Genomic DNA, 19,987 nt, shown 5'->3' with positions numbered 1-19,987 from the left:
AGCAGTGACTTTGAACCGTGAATATGTATTAGAGTCATCTGAGAGCTTTTAAAATCCTCATATCCAGCCCATACTCCAGACCAATTAAATTAAAATCTCCAGGGAATAGACCCCCAGGTTCATTTCTTCAGAAAGCTCCCAGTGTGAGAACCACTGGTCTAGACTGAGTTTTACTCTCTCATTACCCCACCACTCTGACTAGTTCCAGGAGCTAGCTAAGGTCTGGAGTATGCCACCAATTTGCCAAATACTGATTTAACTATAGAACAGCAGAGTCCAAGAAAGTAGCCCTTAGCTTCCAATCTCTATGGCCAAACCAGCCATGGTACATGGAAAGGGATGCACCTCAATGTTTTTTAAAAATGGAAAGAAAAAAAGACCTCTGTCCCTGCCCATGTTTCTGTTGCTGAATGAGAGGTAGACCAAGAAGTATCACTCACCCATGAAGCAATTGTTTCTTTTCCAGCCAGTGTTGGTAATAGCAATCACCTGTCCCAGTAATGCCGGTTTTTCCTGTGTCCCAGAAAGACCTCTGTTACTAGGCCCAGCCCATCCTCTGGGGGATTGGTAGAAGGTTAAAGTGGAAAGGAACTTGGAAGCTCATTGAAACCAGGCCTCTTGTCTTAGCAGCAAGGCCTTAAGAGGCTGAGAGAGGAAGAATGACCTCTCCTAACTCTGAAACCACTTCCCTCTCTTAACGTCGCCCTCCCTTTCACTGGTCCCCCTATCCTGCTGGTACTGTGTTTTACAATAGCTTGGTTTTTAGTTTTCATTATCTCCCACTTTGCTGAGGGCTTTCACCAACTTTGTGCTGTTAACCATACGCACGGATGGGATCTGAAGATGGTCGCTATACTACCTAGGAAGGGCTAGAGAGACTGGAGCGATGAACCACATCTGGACCCCAGATGGCACCTAGTTCTAGCAAAGAATGTTTCCCTAACACACACACCAGGAGTTAGTTACCTTCCCGAATCAGACAGGACACACCTCCCCACCCACCTTTAAGCAAAGTGAGAACTCTGGTAGCTGGCTTTAAGAACACAGTGAGCTGATTCTGTGTAACAAATTATACAGAGAAACTGTCAAGTGAAAGGTGTCCTTATTGCAAACAAGACGCCGCTTCTTGACAACCCAGCAGGCACCGGTGGTTGGGTCAGAGAAGCCTACACCACTGGGACCACTGCTGCTGGCACTCCACAGCGGGGGGCAGCTCTGACCAGGTCAGTGTCTCCAGAGAACTCCCTCCGCCAGCCAGAGAAGGGAGACCTAGAGCCTGTCTCCTCCCAGCGCTATGAGCTGTGTCCCTGCTGCCAGACGGGCTGTGCGGGTGGCTGGACACGGGAGCAGCTGGCACAGCAGAAGCTGGAGTAGTACTCGTTGCCGCAGAGCCGGGCCTGCAGGATCAGGTCACAGTTGGCCAGCTCTGGCTGGTCGACACAGTCCCTGCTGGGGTCCCGGGGCTGGGCGGCCAGTGCTGCGAGACACCAGGGGAGAGAGGGTGGTAAGAGAGCCCCGTGTGGCTGGAAACTCACCTGCCATGTCACTTCCCTAAAGGAGAGCAGCGCTGTAACCGCCAGTTTCCCAAAGATGCCCGGTCACTGTACCCCAGTATCACCTGAGGGAGGGCACACGGTTTTCACTGTCGTGGGCCCCGCTACGGAGTGCAGTGGGCCTCCTGTTATTCCTTTGTAGCTCTCCCCCACCCCCACCACTCGCCCCAGTGCACAGCCCGTCGCAGACCCCCAGATACTGACTCTCCAGCTGACTAAACATCTCTGGACGTTAACCCCTGCTCTGACTACTGAGACCTGAAGAGCCACATGAATATACGGCCATGGCCTCTGGACAAGGAAAGCGGGGTCAGCCCCAAGCACAGTTTTGAGTTGGCAAGAGCTGTCTTCTCTCCTCACTGCTGGTTTCCTCCCACTTAAGCGTTTTGTACCCTCAGTAGCCTCAGCTCAGTCACTTAGCTCCAGCTTTCCAGTTGTTCCCACTTCCCCCAGAGACAGCAGAGCCCGTCAGGCAAGTGATGGGAGGACAGTCTGTGAGCACAAAGCGCCGGGCGTCTCCCCTCTGAATCTCCTCGGTGCTTCCATAACTTACAAGTCACAGTGGCAGTTTCATCCCACTGCTGCGTCTTCAGACTGAAGTCGCTTTGTCTAGTTAACCTCCCTTTTCTTTCTGGGAGGGGTCTCGCTCAGCTAGGCCTAGGCCTGACAGCACCTCCCCAGAGTCCCCTCACGGGGCTGCGGGAGGCCCTCCCCCAATGCCCTCTCCCCAGATACAACTAGTAGACAACACCTAACCAGCCAACGGCTTTGTGAAGGCTTGGCTCATCAGTGTAACAAGAGTACGAACTACCTACATTTATATAAAGAACAAGCCATTTATGCTTCTTTTTAACAATCATCACTCTGGTTATCAACTTAATCTCAGCCGTCGCAGCCCCTGGGCTCATCACAGCCAGAGGTGAGCAGGTGCCAGGCGTGGTGGTACAGGCTGGGCGCCATCCTGGCTCTGCCCCTTCCAGCCGGGGGACTTGGGGCAAATGGTTATATAAGCTCTCCCTGTCTGCTGTCTCATCTGGAGTTAATGATAGCAACTGAAGCACATAGTAACCATGGCTAAAATAACCAGCACATAATGGGCATTCCCGTTCAGAAAAGTGTGAGTGACCCTCACTCCCCATGTTTTAACCTTACAGTCTTTTCTGTTTCTCACCCTAAACCTTTAGGTAAAAAGCTTGACAGCACTTTGTTGTACAGCAGAAACTAACACAACATTGCAAAGCAATTACACTCCAATAAAGAAAAAAAAAAAAGCAAGCTTGCAAGGTGTCCCCAGTAGAACTATGTTCCTTAAACCAGAGAGGGACCAGCTCAAGGCCCCTCCCCCAATACGAACCCTGCAGTCCCAGCATGCCGCCAAACCACAAACCGGGCACAGTGAGACAGCCTCAACCAGTGAAATGCAACGAAAGGCTTAAATGGGTGAGGGCAGATACATACGGCTTAACTGACAGAACCAACACAGTTAAAGGAGAGGGGAAGACAGCTTCTCCTTAAGAGGTGCCCTCCTCCCCCAAAGAAAGTGTCTCAGATTAACCAACGCTCATCCAGCACGGGGCAGAAGAAAGACTGAGGCCGTAAGTGTGCCGTCTTGGAGCCAGTCACATCACACCATCTCATCTTGGTGACCACGCATCATTAGGAGCCCCACCAAACTTCAGCATCAACCGAGTTTCTGGTTCCAGTTTGGCTTCCCATGCAGACATGCCTCTACCTAATCATAGACATGCCCATCTGGGGGCCTCCTGACAGCGATCTTTCTCACTTAAATCTGCACTCTGGCCTGTCTCAAGTCTTGTACGTTTGGTAAGTACGTGGACAAGAGATCTATTTGCTGGGCACGATCAAGGTGAAAAGCGGCCCCTGCAGGATGGTGCCTTTGCCAGGGTACCACCTTCACACACACATGCACTCAGCCTGAGCGCCCGGTGATGCCAACCCCTGTGCCGGGCCCTGGCTGGGCCCCAGTCCCTGTCTTCATAAACTGGAAGCCCCTTGTCAGTCCCGCTCACTAAGCAACATTTCTACCAGACTGCAACCTCTAACCTGGCCAATTCCGCGCTCAGCCTGGCAGACGGGAGGCAGCCAGGCCTGACGCCCTGCGCGGTCCTGGTGAGGTGCTACGGCCCTGACAGCTGGGACCACCCAGGCCAACCAGCACAGCTGGGCCCTGGTGGTTCCCTCATGGCTGCTTCGGGCCACGTGACGACTGGCCCACCCCGTCACGCAACCAGGAACTGGCAGAGCCCCTCAGACTGCAGAGCCCGTGCCCTCTGCATCCGGCCGCACACGGCCAGCTCCCGAAGACAAGCAGGTGCCTGGGGTGGGCCTTCCTTACCCGGCGGGACCACCTTCACCTCGGTGCTGCGGCTGACGGCCTGGCTCCCACGGTAGGCGCTGCATGTGTAGGAGCCCTCGTCCCTGGCCCGCAGGTTGTGGATCAGCAGTGTGCCGTCCGGGGACTGGTGCACGCGGTGGCCGTCGGCCCGCACCGGCAGCCCGTTCCTGGAGGAGAGAGGATGGTGGGAGAACCTCCAGGCCCTGGGGTGCTGATCTGGTTCTCCTGGGGCTGGGGAGGAGGCAGTCTAAGGCCCCTCCAGAGCCGCTCACTGATCCAGACGTACTCAGGGCAAACCTCCTCCGAGCCCGGGGGACATTGGTCCATTTCCCGCCTGGAGTGTCGAGGGGCTCAGGTTGCCCCAGCATCCCCAGTGCCTAGCCTCGTCCTGACATACTGCAAGGAGGAAGGGGGCATAAAACTGTTTGCTGAATGAATAAAAGCCCAACAGACTTGGGGTAAAAGACCATCCAAGCCCCCAGAGCTGAGTGGAGCCCAGTGTTTCTCAGCCCAGCAGAGCATCTGCCACTCAAGGGACATTTGGCAACACCTGGAGACTTTCTGTGGCCATGATGTGGGAGGGAGTGCTACAGGCACCCTGAGGCTCGACATGGCTAAACATCCCCCAACGCACCCTGACAACCAAAAGTGTCAGCCCAAATCATGGACAGTGCCGTGCTTGAGAAGCCCTGGTGTGTAGCCCAACCAGCAGAGAAGAGAGCGGTCTTGGGGCTTCCCCATAAAGGGAGGAGGGTGCTGTAGCCCCTTCCCCTGGCACCAGACCAGGAGGCAGGAGTAGAAATGAGGGGGAGGGCTGCTGGTGACAGCAAGGTTCTGCACAAAGGTGGACCCCACCCCCCACCCCCAGTTTGGGCTGTACGAGCGCAGGCGTGAGGGCCTGAGGGCCAGGAACAGAGCCTCACCTGGACCATCGGATGTTCACGCTTTCTCCTGCCACCACACACAGCAGCCTGGCCGTGTCCCCTTCTGGCACCGCCATCGTGGAGGGCAGCCCTGTGATGGTCAGCTCCCCTGGGCCCGAGGAGGGGGGCACTGTCAGCCACGGCACGCCCGCGGTGCCCCTCCTGACCCCAGAGGCCACTGGCCACTCACACCCGCCCACTCAGGCTGCGCCTCACCCAGCACTCGGAGCTGGACCCAGCGCTGGTCCCGGTCATGCCCGTTGAACGCGACACACGTGTAGAAGCCACCGTCCTCCACAGCCACGCGGCTGATGACCAGGGAGCCGTCAGACTGCAGCTGGTGTCTGAGGGGGCCAAGCGCAGTCAGGGGGCTCCATCCCAAGGCGCCCGGTGGGTGGGAGGGGGGTCAGGGTCTCCCCTCCCCTGGTGAGAGGCTGAGTGGGCCCTGCTGGTCAGCGGGGTCTGACCACCCTCCAGCTGCTGGCACTCTCATTTACTTAATGACGCCTGACTTTAAAACCTGGCAACAAGCAGATCATTGCAAGTTTTTGGATACAGAATAATTCTGGTTTGGGTTTCGAGGTTTTTTCCTACATTTGTTTATTAGGCCCAGTCCTGGTTCGGTCACTTAGGAACTGGGTGGTGTGAAGCTTCTGTGTGTCACACACGGATAAAACAGCACCCCTTTGGCTCTTCTGCACGTCACAGGAAAGAGATTAAGCCTCAGCACGGGCCCCGTATATGTTAGCTCTTACGATTACAGCCAGAAGGGTGTCTGCCTCCACTTCCTCTCTCGGCCGTCACCTGTGGGCCGGCCTCTTACAACTGTCCGCTAGCCACACTCTGGAAAGGCCCAGAGACCCCAGCGTGGTCTGCCAAAGGAACCCTCTGCCCAGCAACCCTGTCTCTCGAGGGCCCAGGGGTCCCGCTCAGGTCTGACCAGGGGACGGTGCCTGCACGGACGGGGCGGGGCCAGAGGCAGGACAGGGGAGAAGGAGCTTGAACGAACCTGGGGGAAGAGAGAGGCTGCCCGTCTCTCTGCCATTCGACGGTCGGGGGCGGGAAGCCCTCAGCACGACAGGTAAGCCGGACCCGCTGGCCTGGCTGGGCGTCTAGCACCCCGGGCTGGCTCCGGTCCAGACGCACCCTGCAGAGCAAGAATCGCACAGCCATGAGGGGGTCCTCGCCGCTGCCACCCCCACTGACCACCCTCCTGCCTGGGGAGGGGACCTCTGCCCGGCCTCATGGGCCCCTTCTCCCCCCAACCCTGGCCAGATTCCACTCTCCAGCCTCAGCCCTTTGTTCTGGTTGGGAGACACTGACAACTATCTGGGACCCAGACTCAAAGTCAGCTCTGGCTTTCTCACCTCCACCACCCAGAATTTCTGTGTACTGCCTGCCCTGCACCAGGTCCTTGACGTGAGCCGCTCCAGCCCTCTGCACCCGCTCTGTAAACTCTCTTCTTCAAGGTGGGTAGGACTCCCCATCCTCGCTTCGGTGGCTGGGCTCAGGGAGCCACGTTCGTCTCGCCCTCCCCTCCCAGAGCCCCGAGCAGGTGGCTGGCAAGCCCGGTCATAGCACACGCAGGCCTGGGGACTGTCCACCTTCCCCTCCTCTCACCCACTGAGCCCTCCCCTGACCCTGGCCCTCGATGGGCCAAGCAGACAGCAGATAGCGCTGAACACCCTCACCTGGTCATGGGCCACGGGTGCGAGGCGGCAGCAGCGGCTCCCAGGTCCCTGGCGGGGCCCCCTAGGTTGGGGTCCCAAGGTCTGTGGTCCTGGTCTGGGTCCCTGGTCTCAGGGAATTGCCTCGATTCAGCCTTAGGAGGCACGGCCACGTCACCCTCTGTTGTGAGGCCAGAAGCAAGGGGTGAGCTGTGGGGAGAAGCGGGTGGAAGGGAGGGTGCCCACGAGGCTGGCGGGGGACCGATTAGAAGTGAGGGCCACACGGGGCAAGACATCTGCCCCAGGCGACCTGGAGCATGGGGGCCCCGCCACCAGGATGCCGCGGCCCGCTTCCTGCCCTAGTCCTCCAGTGTGGGGGCGCCCCGGCCGGTACCCCCACTCGGGCCCAGGAGAACCCACGGGAGGTGGGGTGAGGACAAGACCTGTGATGCGAAGCTGGACCTGCTGAGAGTGACGGTCTGGCCCGGGGCCCTCACAGCTGTAGGTGCCCGCGTCCTCTGCCCTCAGGGGGCTGATGACCAGGGAGCCGTCGGACTGCAGCTGGTACCTGAAGGCGGGGAGGGGGCTTGAGCGCTGTGTCCTGAGGCAACAGCGAGCCTGGCTCCCACCAGAGGGGCCTGTCCCCTGCTCTCTCACCCTCCCATCCCCGGGAATCAGAGGGGCTGGGCGGGGGAGCGGGCTGGCTACACCCACCTGTCAGAGGAGATGGGCCGCCCGTCTTTCTGCCACCTGGAGTGGGGGTCTGGGGAGCCATCCTCTGGGCAGAAGAGCCGCACCAACTGCCCCAGGGACGCCTGCACCACAGACGACTCCGAGCCTGCCAGAGTGATCCTGGGAAGGTGAGATAGTCACATGAGGGCCAGCACCAAGGACTATCCCTTCATCAGTGCGTCCCCACAGAAAGCCTGGGACTGTCCCATCGTAGGTACCAGAGGGGCCAGAGGGTTCCATGGAAGCCATGCTCCAGAAGCCTGTGGAATCAGGAATCCACCCTCCCCACCCCACCGCCAAAATATCCACAGGCATTGTGCCCTAAACTTGTTTCTGCAAGAGCACAAAATATGGATCTCCCTGGGGTCTCGTGGTTGAGAATCTGCCTTCCAATGCAGGAGATACAGGTTCAATCCCTGATCCGAGAAGAACCCAACTGCCAAAGGGGAACTAAGTCCATGAGCCACAACTACTCAAGCCTGCACACCCAGAGTCCGTGACCCAGGACCAAAAAGATCTTGCTCGCTGCAAGTAGAGACAACCCTACACAAAAAGACCCAGCACAGCCAAAACTAGATTAATTTAAAAAAGAACAATTTAAAAAAACAAAAACAACAAAAAAATGAGCACAGACTAGGCAGAGCCCCAGGATGGAGAGCTTGGGAGAGAAAAAACACCAGGTTCATGTCGGGAACCAAACACATTCCTGATCCCTCAGGAATTCAAAGTTATATTTGTTTTTAATCTTCCCAACTCTCATTAATAGGACACAGTCAAAGAGTGACAACGAACGGGACCCACACTAAACCTATGAGATCATATCACCATTTTACAGGTCGAGAAACTGAGGCTTCGAGAAGCTGGATAACTTGCCGAAGGTCATGAAGCTCTTAAGCTTCAACTAGACAGGCCCTGGACCATACCAGCAAGATCTGCTGGAGGATTCAGGCACCACCATCCACCCAACCCTGGGCAAGCCTCATGTCTCCAAAGCCTGGGCTTCCCCACCTGTGGAACGATGGTAGCAAAGTCCTCCAGGCTGGAAGACTCCAGGTGAGAGGTGGAGGGAGGCCCAGCTGATCTCAGGGTTTTAGCCCTAAAAGGCTCAGCCCCTGGCCTCGGGCCCTATCCCCATCCCACCCGGGGAAGGGGAGCCTCACCTGTAGGAGGAGCCACGGGAAGGAGGCGCTGGTCGTCCTGCGTCTCCGCTCAGTCCAGGGGCGCTGGGCCCAGGCTTCTGGCCCCAGGGCCCCTCTCCAAAGGCCTGTCTGTGGTCCGTCACCCCCGGCCCAGGCTCTTGGTCTCGCCACCGGAGGCCACCAGAAGGCAAGGGTCCTCTCTGGACCATGGGCCCCGGCCCGTGCCGGCTGGCCTCCTGCTGGCCCCCAGGACCGCTGCCGCCACCATCTCCATGGGTGCTCTGGCCAGAGGCCCTGGCCCCAGGCTGAGGTCCCCGGCAGGTGCTCACACACTCCTCTTCCGAGGCAAAGTTGTTGGCGTTGCCGTGGCAGCCACCGTACCAGAAGCGGTTACACTGGCCCACGGAGGCGATGAAGTACCAGCGGGCAGCCCAGTTGGTGCAGGAGCCGTGGGCACTGGGCAGCAGGCACCGCACGGGGTATGCTGAGGGGGGCAGGAAGCACGCAGGTCACTGGGACCCAGTAGTAAAGCTGCAAACGCGGCCCAGGACTCAGGAATGAGGCCCTTCCCAGCTTCAGCTCACATCCACACTACTGCCGGGGCCCTTGACTGGCTCTGGGGACAGACTGCTCACTGCCCTGGGATCCCAGCAGAACCAGCCTGTTCTGCACCCCCAGAGCTGGAGCCCTGCAGAGAGTCAGGGCCATGACCTCCCTGGACGGGCTCCCTCGTGCTCCTCCCCACCCGACCCAGGCCCCCCAGTGCACACAGAGCAGCCCCAGGGCCAACCCTTGACATGCTTCGTGCAGAAGGAGCACCCAGCCCTGAGCCCCCACAGGCTGCCAAGATGCCCAAGGAGGGGCCCCACCCTTTTCCTGGGGCCCCACCCTTGTTCCTGGGGCCCCTTAGCAGCTCAGAACCTTCTCCAGCCCCCAGCCTAGCCATCCTTCTCTGCACTCATGTGACCCTGCAGGCCCCCCACTTAAAGCACCCCCACCCAGGTGCCCAGCTTCCTGCAGACTCTGCCCCCGGCTTCCGGCATCCCCGAGGTGGTCCTTGGCAGCTCCACGTGGGCACCCGTGCTCCCACCTCACAGTCCTCCCTCCGGGACGCATCCCAAGCAGGGTGGGCACCCCATCCATCCCAGCCCTGACCCCCTCCCGCCCTGCCTCTGGAGGGGGGCTGAGCCCCAAGGAGCAGCACAGGTCTTCCTTCTCCATGGACACGCTCCTGACCATGCTCCCGGCTCCCACAGGCAGCCAGGCTGCCACGAGTGCAAAATCAGGGGCGAGAATGACCTGTCAGGCAGGATAATCCAGCACCGTTCTCCGGTCCAGCACCCGGCAAGTGCCAGCAAGTATTGGTGGAAGAAACGAGCAATAAGCCAGCCAGGAGGAAGGTCGGGGGGCTCTGGAGGCAGTGAGGGGACAGTGAGTACAGTGGGACGAGAGCCAGGAAGGATGAGGAGGATCGGCCACTCACTGGAGCTGGGCTGGCCCACACAGCCTTCCCCCAGGGGGCCTGCCGCGGAGGCCACGTGGTCATAGCAGCAGCCAAACTGGGAGCCCCGGCACTCGGTGGGCTCATTCTGCTGGGCTTGGGGCCGGTGGGCATTGGGGACCTGGGGAGAGAGCCCAGGATTGGCAAGTTAGACGGAGGTCTGGCTCTTGGCTGGGGGGACTCCAGGCTGCCAGGGGTGAGGATGGCAGGAAGAGAGAGGGACAGAACTGTGACCCCAAGTAGCAGAACCCCAGCCCTGGAGATCAGATCCTGTAGAAGGTCAGATGAGCCCCTAGCCCGGGCCTATCGCTGACGCCTGTGCCTTCGAGAGGACGAGCCAGGCCAGCAAGCATCAGGGACCTCCCTCCTCAAGGTCAGAGCTGCCACGAGCCAGCATCACAGCGGTGCCAAGCAGGCCTGCGGGCTGGACTCGTGGACCCAGGGTGAGCAGACACTCACTGCGGAGGCCACCGCTCTCGATCCTGGCCTGCCCCTGGCATTGTCGCGTCCGTAAGAGCTCGTGCAGCCCGCCTGATGGGGCCCCTCGGCCACGGTCACCCCGTCAGGGCAGCACCCGAACCTGGACAGACATCACAGCCCTGACCCCCGCCCCACGAGGGACCCTGAGTTCGGGCACCCAGGATCCAGGCTCTGAGGCTCCCTGAGCCAGGGGGGCGTGACCAGGTGAGGATCCGAGTGGGGAGACAGGGGGCCCTTGTGTGCAGGGCGAATCATGTGGCAAACCCCAGTCTCCGCCACATCCACTTGCCATGTAGGGGCTCCCGGGGAGGGCAACAGGAAGACAATAAGCAGAACTGAACCCTTAATAATCAACAGATCCTCAACTCACACATCCCACCACAAGATCAAGAAGGTGGAAAGTCACCTGAGCGTCCCAGACACCAGGTTCCCAGGGAGGTTTTACAGAACAGAGGCAGCTGGGAGACGAAGCAGCAGAGGGGGTCAAAGGAGCCCACGGCTTACTTCCCCTCCACCAACCAGGAGGTGGGAAGGAGGGCGAAGGAGGGAACGTATCGAAGCACCCGTGTGCCAGGCACCGTGTGATTTGGTTCATCCTCACAGTGGCCCAGTCAGTGGCTGTCACTGTTCCCAGTTCTCAGCAGAGAAAGCCAAGATCAGGGAGGTTAAGTAACTTGCCCCAAGTCACACAGCTGGGTCGCTAGCTGAGCTGAGACTCACCCCCAGGCTGCTGTCTCCAGAATCATGGCCCTTAGCACCCCAGCCCGAGAGAGCGGGAGCCTGATTTGGGTCACAGAGCTAGAATTCATACCCTACTTGCCTTCCCCGAGCCTCAGGCTACATCTCAACAGGCTGACCTCTGCAGAGAGAGCAAGGGTGCTTTTACCCCCACCCAGCAGGTTAGGGAGCTCAGTGGGAGGAAGCCAAGTCCCCAGTTTTGGCCAGACTGGGCAGCTCAGACACAACAGCCCTGGAGTTCCCACTCCTGAGCTCTGCTAACCCACCTTACCCACTCTGAGCGGAGACACTGCCCCGCCCATCAGACACACCCCCTGAAGACATACCTTCCCTCTGACCTTGGGAGCCGGGAGAGGACCCACCTGCTCTGCTGACACAAGGAGGCCCCAGGGCAGCCTTGCCACTGTGGCCCAAGGGATGCGGTGTGGCCGTCGGGGCAGCACCCGTGGGAGCTCTGTCTGCAGTCTTGGGGCCCCAAGCCCGACCGCAGAGGCTGCCGGTATGAGGAGAGCTGCAGAGATGGGGTGGGGCCCGGGGCTGACAGGGGTGGGCTCTGGTCTCCTCTGGGATTACCCTGTGCTGAGGGTTGCTCCTGGGGTGCCCACCACTGGTCTCTGAAATCTAGAAAGAGGAGGAAACAAAAGATACGTGATGTCTCTGCCTGACTCCTCACCCTCCATCTTGGTCCATGTCGGACCCTCCTCTCCACATTCCTCCCCACTACAACCGCTTGCCCCCAACCTCAACCTCCACCCCAAGGGCCCAGGGTTGGGGGCTTCCACCAAGGTTCTCACCTGAGGCAGAGGCCTCGTGTGGGCCCAAAGACATCTGGGGGTCCCTAGGGCTGGTGTGCACTTCCGGCATGCTGGGGACCTCTGCAGGGAGCCGGGCGGTCAGGGTGCAGAGGGAAGGCCACCCCCCAACATCTGCTCCCTCCCCACTGCTCAGGCAGGACCCGGGAAACCCAGGAGAGCAGAAGTGAAAAGGAGCAGGCTTGTGTTTTTGTCAACACCCTTCCCAGGTTTCAACAGTCTTTCGTCACATAGAAAATGCCCATGTCACGTGTTTAGCAAAGAGAAAAGCCGCATGTAAGAGAGCATTTATGTTTGATCCCAACAACATAAAACAAAAAATGGTAACAAATATTTTTAATTGGATTGAGGAAAACATAATCCAATTTTTAAATGGGCAAAGAACTTGAACATAGACTTTTCCAAAGATGACACAGAGATGGCCGATAAGCACATGAAAAGATGCTTAACATCATCGGCCATTAAGGAAACACAAACCGGAGCCACAAGGAGATGCCCCTTCGCAGGCACTAGCAGGGTTCTAATCAGAAAGACCAAGATAACAAGGGTCAGCGAGGATGAGGATGAGGCTGGAACCCTCATGCAACTGCTCGTGGGAATACAGAATGGTGGAGCCACTGTGGAAACAGCCTGGCAATTCCTCAAAACTGTTAAACAGTTATCATATAAGCCTGGAAATTCCACTTCTAAGTATAAACCCAAGAGAACTGAACACATACACCCACACAGAAACTTCTACATGAATATTCATAGCATCATTATTCACTAAAGCCAAAAGGTAGAAACAACCCAAATATCCATCAACAGACGCGTGGATAAACAAACTGGGTACATCCATACGATTGAATACAATTTAGCCGTAAAAAGCAATGAAGTGCTGATGTATGCCACAACTTAGACGAACCTCAAAAACATTCTGCTCAGTGAAAGAAGCCAGATGCAAAAGGTATGCTAAACCTTTTACCTGATGTATCTAGAACTGGCAAATCCATAGAGACAGAGAGATCTGGCTACCAGGGAAGGGGATCAGGGTTAATGGGGAGTGATTAACTGATGGGTACAGAGTACTTTTATGGGGTGGTAAGAATTTTTGAAACTAGAAAGATTAAGGGCAGGTGGAGAAGGGGACGGCAGAGGATGAGATGGTTGGATGGCATCACCGACTCCATGGACGTGAGTTTGAGTAAGCTCTAGGAGTTGGTGATGTACAGGGAGGCCTGGCATGCTGCAGTCCATGGGGTCGCAAAGAGTCAGACGCAACTGAGCAACTGAACTGAACTGAGAGAGCTGGTGGTCATACAACCTTGAGAACATAACAGATACGAGCACATTGTACACATTAAAGTGGTTAACTGTGTGTTATTGAATTTCACCTCAATAAAAAGTTCCATATTAAAAACAACTGAATTGATAAATGGATAGAGAGTAGATGATGAAAATGTAATTACAACAAAATGTTAATTGTAGAACTTGATGGTGGGCACATGACTGCTTGCCACACAGCTCTTCATCTCTCCTGTGTGATTAAAGTTTCTCCTCGTCTCTTGTCCAACTTGGCAAATTTACTCAATATCACAAACTGTACCGTTAGAATAGGTGAATTTTATGGTGTATAATATTTAACCTCAACAAGGTTTTTAAAAAGATTTTTCATCATAAAATGCTACAGAAAAAATGCAAAAGGCTGTAGATAAAATTAGGACAACAGGAGTTTTTAAAAATGATGCCCAAAATAACACTAGCAAGATACAGCCAAAATGTTAACAGTGACTATAAAACGGACTCACCGACACAGAGAACAGACTTGTGGTTGCCAAGGGGGAGGGTGGGAATGTGGGGTTAGCAGATGCCAACTATTACACAGAGAACGGATAAACAACACGGTCCTACTATATAGCACGGGAACTATATGCAATATCCTGTGATAGACCATGTGTGCTAAGTCGCGTCAGCCATGTCCAACTCTCTGTAACTCTATGGACTGTAGCCAGCCAGGCTCCTCTGTCCATGGGACTCTCCAGGCAAGAATATTGGAGTGGGATGCCATGCCCTTCTCCAGGGGATTTTCCTCACCCCAGGGATTGAACCCGTGTCTCCTCCAACTCCTGTATTGCAGGCGGTTCTTTGCCACTGAACCACCAGAGAAGCAAAAGAGAAAAGAATACAAAAAAGGATGTGTGTGTGTGTGTGTATAAAAAACTGAATCACTTTGCTGTACAGCAAAAACTAACACCATATTGTAAATCAACTCTACTTGAATAAAATAAATTAAAACACCGAAAGTGCTCACAGTGAAAGTTTGCATGCTCGGTGTGTGTGTTTTGCCAGATGGTTGGGTGAGGCGGGGGGTGCTGCCTTCTATTTGTTAGTGTTTTTCAAATTTTCCACAATAAACATATCACTACATAGTGGGACACAGTTACAAAAAAATAAGTAAAAAGTCCATCTCCATAGGGACTACATCTTGCCAGTCCCAGGAAACTTTTAAAAATAATAATTTAGAGTTGGAAGATTCCAGTAGATATGTGGTCAAATCTTTGTTTTCCATGTATTGCCCATCCCACCGGGGCCAAAAGCTCAGACAAAGGTCGATTCAAATTCTCTCCCCAGTTCTGGTCTCCTGTCTCTGTTTGGCCGTGGGTTCACAGGCCCCAGCCAGCCTGGGAATTCTGACTGTCCCTCTGTGGCTGGGAAGGCAACTTTCCGCCAAGCCCATCCTGCCTCTGTCGCACATGAGGACTCCTATGACTCTCTTCTGCCACCGTCTCAGGCTTTCACTCAGGGTCTGGGGTCCCTTCCCACACGCCAGGGCCTTCAGGCTGTGCCAGCCGGCGCCCACCCCTCCATTCCTCAAACGCTGAGCCGCACGTCTGTAGCCTGCTCCACACACTCTCCACTTCAGCCTGACCCTCAGGCAGGCACCAAGCGTCCTAACCATCTTTCAAGGTGTCACTTCAAGCCCCCAAACTTTCAACAGCTCCCCTGAGCCTATCAGACAAATGTAAGCCGTAGCCAGAGGCCTGAGGCCTTCAGCATCCCCCCAGCCTTAAGGGCACCCCCTGAAAAGACCTGTCACAACCCCCCACCCCACCCCACCCCGGGCCAGTGCCAGTCCTGGGTCCCGACTGGTCTCACAGTTACTGAGCACTGGAGATGGGGCCAGAGTGACCGAGAGACTGAGTTTCAAATTTTGTTGAATTAGAATTAAATTTGTACTTTAAACACTGACACGATTCATTTATCGGAAGATGCTTCAGTATGTCTGGGACAAGTTGGGTAGGTGAGTCTGCTTTTTCAACTGGATATCTCATGCCCTCTAAATTGAGACCGACCACACCAGTGGGATTCCAGCGTCTGAACTGAGATGTGCTATAAGTGTAAACTCTACAGTGGACTTTAAAGATTTAAAAAAAAAAAAAAAATCTTGTGAAAAAAAAGAATATAAAATATCCTACAATTTTTATATCGATTCCAGGCTAAAAATATTTTATTGGGTTAAATAAAACATATTATCAAATGCAGATTCACTTGTTTCTTTTTACTTTCTAAAATGTGGTTCTTAGAAAATTTTTAATGACATGTGGGCTTGTTTATTTCTACTGGAATATGCTGCTCTAGAAAAGGGGGAAGCAGAACTGTCCAGCCTGTCGGCTCTCAGACGCCCACCCCTCAAGGGGAGCCCTCTTTGGACACTCAGCCCCTCCTCCAGGGCACTCGCCAGTAAGCACTATAGTACTAAAGTACCCAAAACAGCAGAGACCACCCAAATTCTAAATTCTCACCCACAAGTGGACTTCTGTGGTGCCCCTAGAAATCACAAGATGAAAATGTTCACACTCCAGATGTCAGTGGGGGTCGGGGGGAAGCAGATACAAAAATCACAGATACATTACAAGGAAACACACTGAAGTTTTATCCAGCAACAGCTGGGATCAAGGGCAATTTAGGTTTCTCTATATATACTACATTTCTATTTTTTCCAAACTTTCCACAATGCACACACATTATTTTTATAATTATGAAAATAGCAATGAAGGTTTCTTTCTTTCACAACTCACCCTGGCCTGAAGCTCTCATTCCATTTCCTTCCTTTCTGTGTGAATGCCTCTTTAGGGCAGGCTTAGGGCCACCTCTTCCAGGAAGGTATCCAGGGGCCCGGGACACTGAGCAGCTCGAAGGAGCTGGACTTATAAGGGCCTGAGGAGCCTCCGGCTCATGCAGCCTGAAGGCCAGGCCCAGGAGCCCAGCCCAGGGCCTCACAGGGCCTCACCACTACTCCTACTCACCCTCCATATGGATGTGAGAGCTGGACCATAAAGAATGCTGAGGGCCAAAGAATTGACACTTTTGAACTGTGGTGCTGGAGAAGACTCTTGAGTCCCTTGGACTGCAAGGAGATCAACCAGTCAATCCCAAAGGAAACCAACCCTGAATATTCATTGGAAAGACTGATGCTCAAGCTGAATAGTTTGCATCAGGTGGCCAAGGAGCCGACTCATTGGAAAGGACCCTGATGCTGAGAAAGATTGAAGGCAGGAGAAGAAAGGGACGACAGAGGATGAGATGGTTGGATAACATCACCGACTCAATGGACATGAATTTGAGCAAACTTTGGGAGATGGTGAAGGACAGGGAAGCCTGGCATGCTGCAGTCCATGAGGTTGCAAACAGTTGTACACGACTGAGCGACTGAACAACAACAACAACTTCATTTACAGAGCACTGTGTGTGCAGGCACTATGCCAAGAGATCACCACAAGACTGGAAAGTCAGTCTCGTTAACCCCACTGCATAGCTGGGCCAGTGGAGAATCAGAGAGAAGAGACCAGGGTCACACGGCTGGTCAGCAATAGAGGGGAGATTTGAACCCAGTTAGCCACTGACTCTGGGCCACCGGTTCTTGGCCATCTTGCCACATGCCTCCACTGGCATCCTACCATTTTCCCCATTTGGCGCATCAGGGCCAAACACACCTCTCTGCGGTCTCAGAAGGCCACGCCCCCAGCCATCCCTGCTCAGCCCCAGCCCGCACCTTCCCCCAATAACACTTCCTCAAACCAAGTAAGCCGATGGTCTGTGTGCCACTTGTCCACAGCTCCTCACGACTGGGACACCTTCTTTCCTAGTGGGGATGGGGGTGAGGGGGGTCGGGAAGACAGAGGTAATGTGAAGGACATCTCTCCTGGACCGCCTCCCTCTCTACACTCAGTCCTTCGACAAACATTTACTGAGGACTGACCACGTGCCAGCTAGATTCTGTGGGGGTATAAACAGGAATAAAGAACAGCAAGAATAGTTCCAAAGAATAGCAAGGAGAGATAAGAAAGCCTTCAAAACAATAAATGGGAAAGACTAGAGATCTCTTCAAGAAAATTAGAGATAGCAAGGGAACGTTTCATGCAAAGATGGGCACAATTAAGCATAGAAATGGTATGGACCTAACAGAAGATATTAAGAAGAGCTGGCAAGAATACATAGAACTATACAAACAAAAAGATCTTCATGACCCAGATAATCACAATGGTGTGATCACTCACCTAGAGCCAGACATCCTGGAATGAGAAGTCAAGTGGGCCTTAGGAAGCATCACTATGACCAAAGCTAGTGGAGGTGATGGAATTCTAGTTGAGCTATTTCAAATCCTAAAAGATGATGCTGTGAAAGTGCTGCACTCAATATGCCAGCAAATTTGGAAAACTCAGCAGTGGCCACAGGACTGAAAAAGGTCAGTTTTTATTTCTATCCCAAAGAAAGGCAATGCCAAACAATGTTCAAATTACTGCACAATTGCACTCATTTCACATGCTAGCAAGGTAATGCTCAAAATCCAAGCTAGGCTTCAACAGTACGTGAACCAAGAACTTCCAGATGTACAAACTGGATTTAGAAAAGACAGAAGAACCAGAGATCAAAATGCCAATATCCGTTGGATCACAGAAAAAGCAAGAGAATTCCAGAAAAACATCTACTTCTGCTTCATTGACTATGCTAAAGCCTTTGACTATGTGGATCACAACCAACTGGAAAATTCTTCAAGAGATGGGATTACCAGACCACCTGACCTCCCTCCTGAGAAACCTGTATGCAGGTCAAGAAGCAACAGTTAGAACCAGACATGGAATGACAGACTGGCTCAAAATTGGGAAAGGAGTACATCAAGACTGTATACTGTCACTCTGCTTATTTAACTTACATGCAGTGTACATCATGCAAAATGCTGGGCTGGATGAAGCACAGCTGGAATCAAGATTCCCGGGAAAAATATCAATAACCTTAGATATGCAGATGACTCCACTCTTATGGCAGAAAGCAAAGAAGAACTAAAGAGCCTCTTGATAAAGGTGAAAAAGGAGAGTGAAAAAGCTGGCTTAAACCTCAACATTCAAAAAACAAAGATCATGGCATCCAGTCCCATCACTTCATGGTAAATAGATGTGGAAACAATGGAAATAGTGACAGACTTTATTTTCTTGGGCTCCAAAATCACTGTGGACAGTGACTACAGCCATGCAATTAAAAGATGCTTGATCCTTGGAAGAAAAGTTATGACAAACCTAGACAGCATATTAAAAAGCAAAGACATCACTTTGCCGACAAAGGTCCATATAGTCAAAGCTATGGTTTTTCTAGTTGTCTTGTACAGATGTTAAGAGTTGGACCATAAAGAAGGCTGAGTGCTGAAGAATTGATGCTTTCAAACTGTGGTGCTAGAAAAGACTCTTGAGAGTCCCCTGGACTGCAAGGAGATCAAACCAGTCAATTCTAAAGGAAATAAACCCTGAATATTCGTTGGAAGGACTGCTGCTGAAGATGAAGCTCTAATTCTTTGCTCACCTGATGGGAAGAGCCAACTCATTAGAAAAGACTCTGATGCTGGGAAAGATTGAAGGCAGGAGAAGGGGACGACAGAGGATGAGATGGTTGGATGGCATCACTAACTCAATGGACATAAGTTTGAGCAAGCTCCAGGAGATGGTGAAGGACAGGGAAAACTGGCATGCTGCAGTCCATGGGGTCACAAAGAGTTGGACACGACAGAGCAACTGAACAAGACAGGAAGAAGGAAGGGGACCTGGCCCTCAAGAAGCTTATAGCTAGTTGGCCTAACAAGCCACGAACAACCATTGCAGCCCCTAAGCATGACAGCAGTCACAGAGAGCTTTGGGGGGAGGGGGAGAGGTGCTGCCTCCCAGGGGGGACACACGGCTGCCTGGTGAGGCTGCCGAGAGCTGGCCTCTGTGGACGGCAAAGGCCTCACACACAGAGACGTGAGAGGAGGGTGATCCAAGGGGCTGAGGGCACAGGCAAAGGCACAGTGGCAGGAGGTGCTGGCCAGGTTGCCAGCAGGGCAAGAGGCCGGGCCAGGCTCCAGCTGCCCCTCCCAGCCTTACCTGGAGGGAGATTGCAGGGCTGCGTGTTGCAGGCCTCCACGGCCGCGGGCTTGGACAGCTGCAGGCTCCTGCAGTGGCTGGGGGGCCCAAGGGCACAGACCACCTGGCGCCTCCGAGTGCCCGAGCTGCAGCTCTTAGAGCACTGAGGACCCCCGGAGGGAGTGGGAGAAAGAACACACCATGTGGGGGAAGAGACCCTCAGGCTGGGGTTGCCCATAAGGCAGGGGGAAGGGGAGGATGCATGAGTCCTATATGTCAGACCCAGGGACCAGGACTGGACAGTAGTGGAGGGGGAGGGGAGGGGAGGGGAGGGGAGGGGAGGGGAGGGGAGGGAGAGAGGGGAGGGAGAGAGGGGAGGGGGGAGAGGAGGGAGAGAGGAGGAGGGGGAGGGGAGGGGAGGGGAGGGGAGGGGAGGGGAGGGGAGGGGGGGGAGGAGAGGGGGAGGGGCAGTACTCACTAGACCCCAGGCGCCCACGTGCCAAGCCTGGTCATTGAGTGGAGGACAGTCGTCATGCACACAGGGCTCAGTGAGCGGGGGACGGTCCTCCAAGGAGCAGGCCGTGGCGTGGAGCAGAGACCCCTTGTCACCCTGGCAGGTGACGCTCCGCCTCCGGACCCCCACACCACAGCTGACAGAGCACTGTGAGGACCAGGCTGTCAGGGCAAGCTGGTCCTCACCCAGCTGGGGGCACACC

General features: G+C 54.6%; 1 protein-coding gene across 2 annotated transcripts in view; it reads right to left on the bottom strand.

Annotated features, from left to right (window-relative positions):
* Nucleotides 1–1,085: 1,085 nt before the first annotated feature.
* The window catches only part of PAPLN (papilin, proteoglycan like sulfated glycoprotein), a 34,069-nt gene continuing 15,167 nt past the window's right edge, over nucleotides 1,086–19,987 (bottom strand). For both annotated transcript variants that reach the window (XM_081508962.1, XM_081508963.1), the window contains 15 exons: nucleotides 19,750–19,932; nucleotides 19,293–19,434; nucleotides 11,884–11,964; nucleotides 11,452–11,710; nucleotides 10,331–10,451; nucleotides 9,854–9,992; nucleotides 8,392–8,854; nucleotides 7,214–7,351; nucleotides 6,943–7,067; nucleotides 6,524–6,680; nucleotides 5,842–5,979; nucleotides 5,049–5,176; nucleotides 4,833–4,941; nucleotides 3,910–4,076; nucleotides 1,086–1,477 (listed from right to left, as the gene is read on the bottom strand). In XM_081508962.1, the coding sequence (XP_081365088.1) occupies nucleotides 1,293–1,477; nucleotides 3,910–4,076; nucleotides 4,833–4,941; nucleotides 5,049–5,176; nucleotides 5,842–5,979; nucleotides 6,524–6,680; nucleotides 6,943–7,067; nucleotides 7,214–7,351; nucleotides 8,392–8,854; nucleotides 9,854–9,992; nucleotides 10,331–10,451; nucleotides 11,452–11,710; nucleotides 11,884–11,964; nucleotides 19,293–19,434; nucleotides 19,750–19,932 (2,535 nt within the window). In that variant the 3' untranslated portion in view covers nucleotides 1,086–1,292. The remainder of the gene's footprint in view (nucleotides 1,478–3,909; nucleotides 4,077–4,832; nucleotides 4,942–5,048; nucleotides 5,177–5,841; nucleotides 5,980–6,523; nucleotides 6,681–6,942; nucleotides 7,068–7,213; nucleotides 7,352–8,391; nucleotides 8,855–9,853; nucleotides 9,993–10,330; nucleotides 10,452–11,451; nucleotides 11,711–11,883; nucleotides 11,965–19,292; nucleotides 19,435–19,749; nucleotides 19,933–19,987) is intronic.

The sequence above is a fragment of the Giraffa tippelskirchi genome, chromosome 7 (genome assembly GCF_054371585.1).
Source record: "Giraffa tippelskirchi isolate mGirTip1 chromosome 7, T2T-mGirTip1v1.2.pri, whole genome shotgun sequence".
NCBI lineage: Eukaryota > Metazoa > Chordata > Mammalia > Artiodactyla > Giraffidae > Giraffa > Giraffa tippelskirchi.
The sequence above is the reverse complement of the archived record's forward strand: the minus strand, read 5'-3'. Positions and strand labels throughout refer to the sequence as shown.